The following is a 13,453-nucleotide window of genomic DNA, read 5'->3' as shown; positions in this document are numbered from 1 at the left end:
TGCCAACCCTCTTGTACTGTCATTGAACACACTGCACTTTTCCCTCCCATCAGCGGGGAAAAAAAACAGTAAATCTGTTTAACCTAAGCAGAGACTTACTACATACAAAACTTTGTTTGTTTGCCTTTCTTTATTAACACCCTGTTGATATTCTCCAACCAGGTTCGGACCGGATTTAAAAATAGAAGTTATGCAAGGCACGGGTATCTGGCAGAAGGGAGCGGATGCTCCGACGGGGTCGGGGTCAGTCGCCTCCCACGAGCCCCGTTTGCCCTTAACTCCGGAGCCCTGGCAAGGAACTTCCCCGAGCCCCCCGGAGGCAGCAGGCAGCGCCCAGCAGCCACAGAATCCCGGGAGGCAGCCGACTGACCTAAATGCCGTCTTTAGGGTTGCGTTGCTGCTGCTCTTCACTCTTTCGAGTACTCCTTATACTCATTTACAGGCGGTACTCACCCAAGGCATCCCCAGGCATTGCCGGCACTGCGGTGTCTTGCTAGCTTCGTGGGGAAGCGGTCAGTGGATTTCCCCGTGGGTGCTCCTCTCTAACACATTCTCCGAAGTAAGAGAAACCTGGAGGGAGACTCATTGCCAGGTGCAGGTAAGGCACGTCTGCAATCACCCTCCAGTTTTCACAGGCACAAAACGAGCACCCCCTTCTCAGAAGCCGACGGGAGAATTACAGCCAATTTTGCCTTCTTAAACAGCAGCGAGGTACTCTCCCAAGGTACACAGCCAGCGTGTGCTGCGCTCCCTCCCTCCTCGCTGGAATGGTTTCTCCCTCCACAGGCTCAATCTACCTGATTATGTTCTCTCCTAATCAGTAATCTCAGTTTCCCCAGCAGTAGCGGCCCTCCTCGTTCACCCAGGATTTCTGGAGGGCAGGCTGCAGCAGCAGGGCAGCAGCACTCCGGGGAGGCAGGGCAAGGCAGTAACATTTTGGAAGCACTCGTGTTTCTGTCTGCTTTTTGTTTGAACACTGAAGTACAGCTTTCGCCTGTCTGAGAGAGAGATTATGCTTCCTGCTTTTACAATCCTATTCAAAAGAGCTTAAAGTCCCTAAGAAAAAAAGGCTACCTACTTCATCAAGCAGGAACTGCTTTTCAATGCAGTCCTTTTTTTGTGTATCCTTTCCCTAAAACCAGCTTGTATCTCTTTCATATGTAACAGTATATATGCATCTGCAGTATATTATTCCCTAGTTGTAGTCAGCAAATAAAGTAGAAAAGGTACGATTTCCTTCCCCTTCTTTTTTTTTTCTTTTGTAAACTAAAAGACAGGAAGGATAAGTACAACACATATTACCACAACCAACTTCAACATAATCTGCTGTCTCTCAACAAGCATGCTTGCTCTAAGCCTGAAAGGGTTCTTTGGGTTTTGTTTGTTTGTTGATTTTTAATTTTTTAAGTTGTAATAAGTAGGGAGGATGGTATGGACAAAAGCATCTTCCTCTTTTTGTCCTGATTATTTCAGTTAACCTGATTATTACATTATTAACTGTTATTCTCCCATAAATGTCTTCCAATTCCAGGTTAGACATTATATCAGATTTAATTAAAATTTTTCTTTAGTAGTTAACAGGATAGTTTTAAAAACATTTGTGGAGAGAAAGCAGTGGGCAAAGCATTGATCAAGGGACAATTTACATCAGTATTTCAAATGGGCTTTAGAGCACAGTTAGGCTGTGGTCTGTCAGACACAGCCACATAAAACCATGTGGTTTTATGAGGCAGGAGATGTGGAGATAGGAAATGCTTAGGACCACTCCATTGCAGGACAGTGTGGCATGTATTTAAACACTGTGAATATCTCTAAAGTCTGGTGATTTAATAGCTAACCAAATGGGTCTTTTGTAGTGTAAATAGAGTTATGATATACCTTGGAATCTGTATTAAAAAAAATAATATGAATTAGTATTCCTTTGACATCAGACCTAATTTAAAATAAATTATCACAAACTATACAGCAGTCTCCTAACAAAAGCTAATGCTTTGGATTCGTCACCCAAAGAATCAGTGTCTCTTCATTCACTGTAACAATCCATTCAATTGAAACTTAAGGTCATTTCATGTCCTATTCAGGGTTGTACTCTGAATCAAGACTTAGCATCTTCTATGACAACAGACTAGAAGGTTACTTGAAAGTAAGTTTTCAGTTAAAACTTGTTAGATTAAACCTCTAGAACTACTGAGTCAATTATGGGAAGGCAACAGCTAAAACTTTTTTAATTGAATGCACAAGATAAGAGAGCATCTAGGCGTGTTCTCTTTCCCATTTACAGCATGGGGAATGCCTTGATGCCTACAGCAAGGCTGAGCACATCTCACCAGAATAGGGAGTTGCCACACTTCTCGAAGGCTCAGAAATGCTGTTTCAAGCCTCCTTTATGAGCAAAACAGGTCACGTGTTTTCTTTCTCTTTCTCCTGTTTTTCAAACAAAATTCAGCAGAAACTGTGCATGACTGAACATGTATTTGATAGCAAGCACTAGCATAACAGTACAGTTAATAAGGAATTACAAATCGGGTTGCTATAATAATCACAATATAGTTATTTATTCATTGTAACTCTGATAACAGGGAAACCTCTGATGCAACCATGTCTTGGAGAAACAGGTAGTGTAGAAAGACAGGACCACAGTGTCTATTCCCAAGACCTTAAAAACAAATATGACATGAGCATGAAAAGGCATTGAGAAATAAAAGGCAGTAAAAAAAGAGCAAACAGTTACATAAATTAATAAGTAACAACAAAATAGTGATTAGAGAGCATAGAGGAGTCTAGCATGAGCCAGAGAACGTTGCTAGATTTCTTAATTCTGGTTGGGAAGAAGAAACAGCAATTTTCAATGCAATCTGCTCCTCCTTGCAGCAATTGTATTCCATCACTCTGCAGCAGGGCAGGAGTGCACTGCAAAGGGCAGTTGCCTCCATCTCTCCTCTGTACCTCTTCCCCACAGGCACATAAGGACAAGCCTCATGTAGCAAAGACTTTGTCAAATACTAATTCAATAAAAACAGTTATGTTTGTTTGGCATTTATCAAAATCATTTGTTCCTTTTTTTCCTAAGCTCCACAGGAGGGGTATTATTAGCTGATGTGAGCAAAAATACCTCTAAATGTCCAAGCACCACTGCTTAGGTACCCTTACACCTAGACAAAATTATTGCTATTCAAAACTTTAGTACTTTCTGTGAAAGGAGGTAACTTATTTTTAAAGATTGCTTACAGATTGTAACTCTATCTGGACTGATGGCAAGAAAGTCCACACATTTTTTTTAATCACACCCAAAAGGAGTATAAAACTACTCTGTCACACCCAACCCTTCATGTCATGTGTGAAATGTTCCTCAATGTTCCTCATCTGGTGAGAAAAACAAGTCTAAAATCATACCCCACAGCTTAGCTTCAGACTCTTCCCCAATATGGGACTCCTAGAATCACAGAATGTTCTGAGTTGCAAGGGACCCACAAGATTCATTGAGTCCAACTCCTGGCCTTGCACAGGAAAGCCCCAAGAATCAACCCATGTGCCTGAGAGCATTGTCCAAATGCTCTTTGAACTCTGTCAGGCTGGTGCTGTGACCACTGCCCTGGGGAGCCTGTTCCAGTGCCCAAACACCCTCTGAGGGAAGAAACTTTTACTAATATTCCAACCTAAACTTCCCCTGACACAACTTCAGGCCATTCCCTTGGGTCCTGTCACTGTAACCACAGAGCAGAGATCAGTGCCTACCCCTCCTCTTCCTCTCACTGGGAAGTTGTAACTGCAGTGTGGTCTTCCCTCAGTCTCCTCCAGGCTAAGCAAGCCAAGTGCCCTCAGCTGTTCCTCATCTGGCTTCCCCTCCAGGCCCTTCACCATCCTCATGGCCCTCCTTTGGATGCTCTCTAACAGCTTAATATCTTTTTTATGTTGTGGCACCCAAAGCTGCCCCAGCACTCAAGGTGAGGCTGCCCCAGCTCAGAGCAGAGCAGGACAATCCCCTCCCTTGCCCAGCTGGCGATGCTGTGCCTGATGCCCCCCGGGATATGCTTGGCCCTCCTGGCTGCCAGGGCACTGTTGACTCAAGTTCAACTTTCCATCAGCCAGGACCCCCAGGTCCCTTTCCCTAGCACTGCTTTCCAGCCTCTCATTCCCCAGTCTGTCCATACATCCAGGGCTGCACCATCCAAGGTGCAGAATCCAGCACTTTCCCTTGTTGAACTTCACATGGCTGGTGACTGCCCAGGTCTCTAATTTGTCAAGGTCTTTCTGCAGGTCCTCCCTGCCTTAAAGGGAGTCAACAGCTCCTCCCAGTTTTGTATCATCTGCAGACTTGCTCAATATCCCTTTCAGTTTGCATCGAAGTAATTTATGAAGATACTGAAGAGCACAGGGCTGAGGATGGAGCCCTGTGGAACCCCCCTAGTGACAGGTCACTATGGAGAGTCAGACCTCAGGACTACCAACTCTCATTCTTCAACACAGATCCTCTTCAGGGGCTGGAAGAACTGCCCACAGCTCTCAAGGACCATCCCTCCTACTCTACCCAAATGCCTTCACCAGCTTCTCACCTTGCCTGTCACAGTCTTTTGCTTCCTCCCACGTTGCTGAAGCTTCTCTATTCACCACTACCAGAAGGGCTTGACTTGGGGAAGGAGAGTTATAGAGCAGCTGTGCTATATATCCACTGAGGAACCAGAAGCTGGGAATTCAGCCATTGAAAAGTAAATGCCATGTAGGTGGTTTGGCATCAGAGCAGAGACCTTGTTTATCTTTGTCTCCCTAAATAATTTGGAACACAAGAGAGATACTTTCATGGTTTTGAAAGACCAAAAAAACCCAGAGTTTACACAAAAAGTATAAGTAGTCCTTACAAACTGCTTGTTGAGAAGGAGCCTTCTACAAGGAAACCTGCTATGCTCTTCTGCAGCTGAAAGCTGTTGCTACTGAGTGAGCTTTATGCAGAGAGAGACATGTTTTCCTCACTGTAATGATATTTGATAATCTGGGATTAGAAAAAGAATAGCTAGAGGGAAAAAATAACCAACAATAACAAAAAACCTCAAAAACAAAAGGCTTTCAGAAAGAATAATTTGATAAAACAACAGGAAAAATCCTGATTCTGCTGAGGTCAAAGGCAAAACTTCACTAGAAATTGATTTTGCTTCAAGATCTAAAGTCAACATCTGCTCTATTTAGTGTCACATTATGGAGGGACATAGCCGTTCATTTGTGCTGGGCTCAAGAGGCCTAACTGAACATTCAGAACACATCCCTTTATCTCCCTATAAATGTAGACAAGTAAACCTATTCTGTATTATCATATATTTTCTCATGCTTCTGTATACATTAAATGTATATATATGAAGAGGGAGAGAGAATGTGTGTATATGCAGGTATACAGAATTTTAATGTATTCTTATATTTAATGTAGTCTTCTATTTCAAGGTTTGGAGTGGGTGTGTATATATGTTTGACCCACAAACTTTTCATTAACTTGCTCTCCCATTTTTGTACTTCTGTCTTACCCTTCTTCTAGCCAGTGTTATCAAGTGATAACAGCCTACCAAGCAGTCATACAGCTTTTAAAACAGTGTTTTCCTAAAAATTACTAGTTATTATGATATTTTGACTTTTTTTCCAAAAAGGAAGGTATGAGAGGAAAAAAGAAGATCATTATGGCTGTATCATGCTTGCAGGCCTGAAAACATCTCAAATGAGGCAGAAATATATCACCTTACATCAGGTGGGTGTAATTTTTCCATTTTCAATTCCTTTATACATTCACAGCTTGGACTACCTGATGATATTCTATGTAAGATTAACCCAAATGTGTCTATTCAGTCTAATGTCTTGTTTGTGATAGTAAAGGACTGGCTCATTAGGTAAGGAAATCAGAGGTGTAAGTTTTGCCACACAGTTTTAATAAAGCATTAAAAAATCATCTATCTGTTGGAAAGGTTTTTATCCATCCTGAGTTGGATGATGACAAGTGTTATGTGTTAGTGAAGCATTACTGCACTGCCCACTGTAATTTGTCTGAAAAATAATGTATAAATACATGAGAAATAAATCTGTGGCATCAGGGATGTTTCCCCAAGTAATATACCAAAAATTTAAGGTGCAATAAAGATCCGTTAGATGCTAATTCCTTCCAAAATTACTTCACCATTATAATTATATGCATTCTGACTCAGTTTCTCAGAATTATTCAAGGACTGCTGTTACTGTGGTGGTATGATGACTATTTGCTTGAATGGAGATAAAAAAGCAGCTTCTGCCCTGGAAGACTATACATACTGAATTTAAACTGCACACATAGGCACTGAAGATATTATCAGATATAGCATAACATACTGAAGCTTGTCCAATTTTCAGCTGGCATTGTGATAAAGTAAAAGAAACATTATTAAATCCTTATCTTCATGCAAACCCTCTCTCAAAGACCAATCAGACTTCCCAGGGTACTGAACTACCAAAAAAGTCAACTTTATCTACAGACAACTGTCAGAAAATCTTGAGATCCAAATGCTGTTTGCTGCATGTAATGATTTCTGATAATTTTATAAACTGCAGTTTCACTGAGATTTGTAATCACAATTTTCTGGAAATTGGTGTTTCTGTGGAGTTTGGACAACGTCATAATTAAGCAAGCTATACAGTAAGAATTATGCAACATATCCCAGCCCCTGCTTTCTCTTGTGAGGCTTTTCTGTTGCCACGTGCCTCCTCAGGCAGTGGCAGATGTCTCTGGCAGAGCCCCCCAGACTTCTGCAGGACAGGCCCTGTTGTCACTCTCCTCTCCTGCACCTCATTTCCTTCTTTAACTTTTGATCCAGTTACATTTCTTTTTCCCTTTCAGCACTACAAGGAAGCATCTGGGGCAGTTTCTAAGCGAAGCCAACACCTCCGCGTGCCTTGAAGAATCTGCGCCGCTCTATCCTTCGCACGCTGCCCCTCAAAAGCACTGCTTTCCTCTGGGCAGTTTCTTGTAGCAACAGTCAGGAACAGGGGTTTTGAGCACTCTCAGACTATGTCTGGGTTTGATTTCAACTGAATGGCTTTGGTAAAATGAGTTTTAAACCAGACCCCTCACGAAGACTGGCTTGTGCTGAGCATATCCTTGGGTAGCCTTGGAGGCTGGACCTCATTTCCTGAACTCCCCACATCTCTCAGGAAAGAGAAGTAAGCTGTAAATCCAGTACAATTGATTCAAGAAAAGCACATCATTTTTTTTCTTAAAATTCAGTGTATAACTTTCTTTTTCTGTGTTTCTTTGGAAATACAGAGCCCTTAATTTCCTTGCTGATTTTTGGCCTTTGTTTCTTCTTCTAGTCTTCTGATTGTATTCATTTGCCTGAAAGTCCTGTTCATTTTATATTCGCATTGTATGGTCTGCTTTTACCTTAATAAAAATGATCTTCTCTACAAGACAATTAGAAATAATTTATATTCAATTTTTAGTAAGGCTTATTCATCCAAACTTACTTAATAAAGATGGGGAAAGATACTACTGTAAAAGAAACTAATATTTGCATCCAGGAAATGTGTGTTTGCTTCAGATTATATTCCAGTTTTCTTTGACCAGTGCCATGACTGGTCCCACAACTGTGCCAACAGTGTAAAAAAGAAAAACAAAACCATTACCAAAACATAAAAAACAAAACCAAAATAAAACCAAAAATATCCCCAAAAACAAAATTACAGACACACAAAAAGTAGTGAGCAGGACATCTCCAGCATCACATTGTTGACCTATTCTGGAGTATTATTTTTGTTTTAAATCAGCACTAAATCAGTACAGTTTGTCTCAACCATTTTTTTCCATGCTGTCTCCTTCAGTTATGAAACCCCAGATTGCTTGTCTTGTGAAACCTTACATGGTCAAATTTGCAGCAATAGTTCTAGTCTGCAGTAAACCAAAACCTTCTTAACATACATCTTGCTGATAAGGCCTAATTCAATTAAACTCACCATTAAGATCAGTGTAAATTGAATTACTCTCTTGGACTTCATGATAATTGCTTGACAAACCAATAAATATGAGGCTTCTAAACAGAATGAGTTATAGTGCTCAATACTGTCCCTACTTACTGCTCCCGTCCTTTACTCCCCACCTTCAAAATGTCACAGGAATTACACAATAATTTGCTCTATAAAGCTTGTCAGAGATCAATTGTTCTGATCCGAATTAATTAAACAATCCTGAGTCTGCATACAGAAAGTTGCAAATGTTCAGAATGATAACATAAACTGACATAACATCTAAGACATGGACTGTAAAATACGCTAAACATTCATCACTTCAGTTGCAATTACATAAAAAGTAATGCAGACACTGGACCTGAATCCAAGCTCAGAAGAGTTCATGAAAGAGCACAACCAGAAGGTCATCTGCATTAATAAGTTTTTTTCCTTATCTTCTTCTATTTTTATTTTTGTTTTTGTTTTCCTGTACAGAGGATAGGAGCAGTTATTTTCATACTGCAGAGCTGCAACTTCAATACTGTGGTCAGTTTTGGGCCTCTCACTACAAGAAAGACATTGAGGCACTGGAGCCTGTCCAGAGAATGGCAGTGGAGCTGAGGAAGGGTCTGAAGCAGAAGTCTGATGAGGAGCAACTGAGGTTGTTTAGCCTGGAGAAGAGGCTCAGGGGGTTGTAGGGGGGATTGCTCTTTTCTTTCAGACAACAAGTGACAGAACAAGAGGAAACAGCCTCAAGCTGTGCCAGGGAAGATTTAGATTGGATGTTAGGAAAAATTTCATCACAGAAAGGTTTGTCAAGCATTGGATTAGACTGTCCAGGGGAGTGATAGAGTCACCATCGGCAGAACTGCTCAAAAAATGTATGGTTTATGGCATTTGAGGACATGATTTAATGGTAAACATGTTGATGGTCTTAGTTAGATAGTTGGACTTGGTGATCTTGAAGATCTTTTCCAACCTTAACAATTCTATGATTTTAGGAATGATTACTTCCAAATCGTTGAACACTAGTTATCTTTAAAAATAAATTAAATCTGGAATTATGCACATAGTAATGAACTCAATCCTTTTCACAATAATTGAGACTTTGACCCTTTTCTGTGGGCCTTCTGGTTTAGCTGAACATCATCAATAGCAAAAGACAAAGTTGGAAATGTCTTATTTTGACCATTTTTGATTGCTTGCTATTTTATCTAAGCTAAGACACAGTTAACAGGAAATTACTGTCCGAAAAGGTCCATGTTGAAAGAAATCAGTAATAACAGGCAGCCATCAATACAGCAAAAGAAAGTATATAATGATAGGAAGAGGAAGATGAACATGCTCAGAATAACAACTGTCAATTTTTAAGTGTGAAAAATGCCAAAGAAATATTTCTGTTTCTGGTGTCCTCTCCAGACTTTAAGTCATGATCCGACTGATTGTTAAAAGAAAAGTTGAAAATCAATCTTACAACTATGTGTGCAGTACCAGAGCTACAGGAAGTGTTAGAGAAAAGTCAGTCTAATCTTAACGGTCCCTTTGAACCCTAAGGAATCAGCTCCATTGCAGTTTTCACTTGACCTTGGTTCTTGCCTTTACTCTTCTGCATATTCAATGAATTAACAGCAAAGCTTGTTGCTGCCTGTTCCAAGCTTCCCTTCCCCCTCCCCAGGACACTCACCTCTGCCATGTGTTCTGAACTCCTTTGTTCCAAGCGTGGGCAAAACCAAATGTAACTCAGACTCTTTAGCAGCAGTGTCTGATTGGGTGGTCACCCCGGGTCCGCCCCCAGTCCTCCCCTTTCCCCTTCTCCAAGTAAAAGAGAAGACCAAAGGGGGACCCACCCTCTTTGGCTTTGCAAGCCCTTCTGTGAACATCTGTGTGTTTCTGTCTGTTTGAAAGCGTCTAATTGCGGAAATTAGGCAAACCAAAAGCTATATTTCTCCCTCTTTGCTTCTACTAGTGGTATCAGCTTTGCAGCTACTGAAATGCTGGGTTGCCCGTGCTACCTCTCTAGGCTGCCCGAGGCTTTCTAAGGCACTGAACTACGAGCCTAGCCGGTAAAAAGCTGCAAGTGTACTTCCACAAAAGTTGTTATATTCTAAATAACCTAAAACTGATAGAGGCCCATTTAATCTTCAAGTTGAATTTGACTCTAATTAACAAAGGCTCGCACTTTTTGACACAAGTCTAGATTGAGAAGCAGCCTTTTGGGGTTGATAAACTGGCATAAGCACATTTGAAAATACAGACAGATAGCCAAACATAACAAGCGTAAAACTTTGCTATGAAACTTTTTCTCTTTTTTTAATGGAGCATTTCTTATAATATTATAATTGTCACATATATCTACTTTTGGATGTATCTTTATTACCTCTATGAAACATGGTAATGTCTCACCAAATGTGACTGCTGAGATAACTTCTGCACATACAATACAATTCAGATACAGCAAAATAAACAACTAACAGAAGGAACTTCAGTTCCATAGCCATTTTGAGCTTAAACTAGAATATATGTGCACATAATTGTACTGTTGGGATTTGAAACATGCCTACAGCTGGGTTTTTGTTTGGTGGGGTTTTTTTGAAGGTAAGAACTGTTAATACTTCTCTCTCCAGCCCTACAGGAAGTTCTGCAAACCTTGAAGCAAGTAGAAAACAAAGAGAGGTAGCTATACGACAACTTGATAAATTGTTAATCATACACAAATATTTCAGAACTTTTTTTTTTTGGCTTTTTCATTGATCTACAATAACAAGAATGTCTAAAAGTAAAGAGGGCAATCTTACATTTTATTCTTTAAAAACAAGATGAGATTCTAGCTGTGAATGGACACATAAATCTTCACTACTAAGTAGGTCAAAAGGTGTGAAGAAAGTTTCCAATCACAACTGCTGCAATGCTGACAGACTGCTCCAACCAGATCCCTGGGTTAAACTTTCTGCTTGAAAACTACGCTGAGAATTAAAAATAGAGCTCTTTCTCTTACCTTCATTTTGCTCTCTACTTCTTCATTCCACTTTCGAGCAGCTCTTTTTTCCCTTGTTGGGGAGGGGTGGCATTTGGCTGCCCATGGCTGCCCACTCAGCAGGCAGGTGCTGGGGAGAGGGGGAGTGACCTGGGAGCAGGGTCCTGCCAGCTGTGAACCATCCCATGTTTCTCTGTTTCATACCTGTGCTGGCACAGGCAGCATAGATATTGGTGACTGCAGGGGAATGGGGGAACGCTCTAATTCAGCGGGGACAGGAATTGATCATTACTGTACTCATATGCACTCACACGCTTGTCTTCTAACCTAAATTATAACATCATCAGAGCACCCAGGCAAACTAATGAACTGCATAATTGCACAGCTTTATCGCTGTTGTCTGCAGGGACGGCGCGAAGAATGACACGAATTCAGGTTAGAGAAGATGGTCAAGGCCGACCCTTTAATGCCAAAACCCCATCTTTTTATACCATGATTCACAATAGAGAAATGAAATGATTGGCCTATTGATTAACCTCCCACCAAAATGATTGGTTGAGAGAAATAGTTCCCATTCTCAAAATATTATTCTCAATGAACCAAAACAATATCCACTGTATTCTCACAACACCCTGCACCTGCAAATGGTTTACAAAATAGCAAACCATCTCTCAGCTAGTTTGTGTGAGAACGGAGAATTTCACAGGAGACTGTAAAAGGTGGAAAATTTCTCTGCTAGCTTTTTTAGCATCCATACAGCTTTCCCTCATTAAAGAAATAAGATTTTTTTGGTCCCTCTTACTCATTTCAGTATATCCTTTGCCTTCCAACTTGTACATGAAGGTTATCACTCTCCATAAAACAAAGGCTCAGCTATATCCTTGTACTCTGTATACAGCTCTTTGTGCTACACTTACATCAAATGGCAAATGGGAGAATGTCATTTTAACTAGAAACAAACTTCCTCAAAGATCTCTGAGAATACCAAATAATGCCCTTTTAAGTAGATCAATGCTTAGTGTACCATAGCTGTCAAAAATCCCACCCATTTCAAGACAGCTCTTACTGAAATAAATATACCAGGCATTAAAGAATATTAACATCTAAGAGCTTCTCTTTTCCCAAGAGCTATCAAGTATTGACCAGGGAAGAAAATGACAAAAAAAAACAAAGGAAAAAAAAAAAATAGGCACTTACAGCTCACTTTCTTCATCAAACTAACACATATATTAAACAGGCTTTTTAAGTACCTTTGACAGACTCTGAGCATTAACTGCCTTTCAGTAACTTGACTTAAAGAACAAGATGGGGAAAAACCTCCTCTTCCTCTCTGTATAACCTGACTGCTTAGTGCTGAAGAGAACAGATGGGTAGTATTTACATTTTCTTTGGAATTAAATCATTACCTTCCTCACTGATTTTTGCAAAACAGCAATAGTAGAAATATCAAAATGAAAAGGTTCAGTTAGTTCAAACATAGTTTGCTTTCTCCTTGCAGGTAGAGACGGGATCACCTTGGAACTTGGAAGCTGTCCTATCTCTCAAGCCTTGTTGAAACAGTTGCACCTTGACACATTTTTGGTGTTGGTTTTTTGGTTTTTCTTCCACAAAGTGCTTTCCTTGGGCTAATGTTGGCATACTATGGGGTTTTTTTTAATCAGCAGATCTCTGCATCAATATTTTTTAAACAAAACTGACAGTGTTGTCACTGTCTAGAGCTTGAGGATGGTGACAACAGGGTTGAGTGTTTAAGGGTAAGAATCAGAAGGCCACCAAGGCAAATATCCTGGTGTGAGTCTGTTATAGACCACCCATGTGGGATGAATAGGCAGATGAACTTTACTATAAGCAGCTGAGAGAAGTCTCAGAATCACTAACCTTTGTTCTCATGAGAGACTTCAATTTCCTATCCATCTGATGAAACTACAGAAATACAGCAGAGAGGAAGCAGTCCAGGAGTTTCCTGGGGTGTGTGGAAGAGAACTTCCTCATACAGCCAGTGAGGGAGTCATCTAGGGAAGATGCTCCACTGGACGTGTTGTTTGGGAACAGAGGGGGACTGCTGGGTGATGTTGTGGTTGGTGGTTGTTTTGGAAACAGCAAACAGGAAATTATAGAGTCAGCAGAACTGATACCTAGACTTAGAGAGAGCAGAGTTTGGCTGTTTAGGAACCTGTTTGACAGAGTGCCTTGGGAGGCAGTCTTGAAGGGTAAGGAAGTCCAAGAAGGACTGAGGAATGGAGTCACATCTCCAGCTGCCAGATGGACACCAGCAGTGTCCTCCAGCGCTCAGCACTGGGACCAGTCCTGTTTCCTGAGGAGAAACTCAGGGAACAGCTGTTGTTTATCCTGGAGAAAAAGATGTCCAGGGGGGACCTTATCACTTTCTACAACTACCTGAAAGGAGGCTGTAGTGAGGTGTGTGTCAATGACTTCTCACAAGTAAAACCAAAAGGACAAGAGGAAATGGTGTCAAATTGGAATTGGCCCAGGGGTGTATTCGACTCACCATCCCTGGAAGTATTTAAAAGA

The 13,453-nt window shown here is 40.9% G+C and overlaps 1 protein-coding gene and 1 long non-coding RNA gene across 11 annotated transcripts in view; one reads left to right on the top strand and one right to left on the bottom strand.

Moving 5' to 3' along the window:
• DMD (dystrophin) overlaps positions 1 to 13,453 on the bottom strand; it is a 1,181,986-nt gene that overhangs the window by 951,629 nt on the left and 216,904 nt on the right. The window contains exon 1 of one of the 9 annotated variants that reach the window (XM_069032480.1): positions 4,554 to 4,627. The exons of 7 other annotated variants lie outside the window; for them this stretch is intronic. Coding sequence is in view for 1 of the 2 variants with exons in the window: in XM_069032165.1 (XP_068888266.1) it covers positions 454 to 472 (19 nt within the window). In the remaining variant the exon portion in view is untranslated. Of the gene's footprint in view, positions 1 to 453; positions 581 to 4,553; positions 4,628 to 13,453 lie in introns of those variants that run through there. One more of the 9 variants, XM_069032165.1, reaches the window with a different exon arrangement.
• Positions 512 to 8,023, top strand: LOC138120343 (uncharacterized). Of its 2 annotated transcripts, none has more exons than XR_011155839.1 (3): positions 512 to 598; positions 5,631 to 5,728; positions 6,845 to 7,398. It is a non-coding gene; the product is annotated as an uncharacterized lncRNA (long non-coding RNA). The 2 variants fall into 2 exon arrangements; XR_011155831.1 differs by lacking the exon at positions 512 to 598 and adding an exon at positions 3,215 to 3,944 and having other exon boundaries at positions 4,258 to 5,728; positions 6,845 to 8,023.

Source organism: Aphelocoma coerulescens, chromosome 1, assembly GCF_041296385.1.
Source record: "Aphelocoma coerulescens isolate FSJ_1873_10779 chromosome 1, UR_Acoe_1.0, whole genome shotgun sequence".
NCBI classification, from domain to species: domain Eukaryota; kingdom Metazoa; phylum Chordata; class Aves; order Passeriformes; family Corvidae; genus Aphelocoma; species Aphelocoma coerulescens.
Note: the sequence above shows the minus strand (reverse complement) of the source record. Positions and strands in the feature narration are given on the sequence as shown.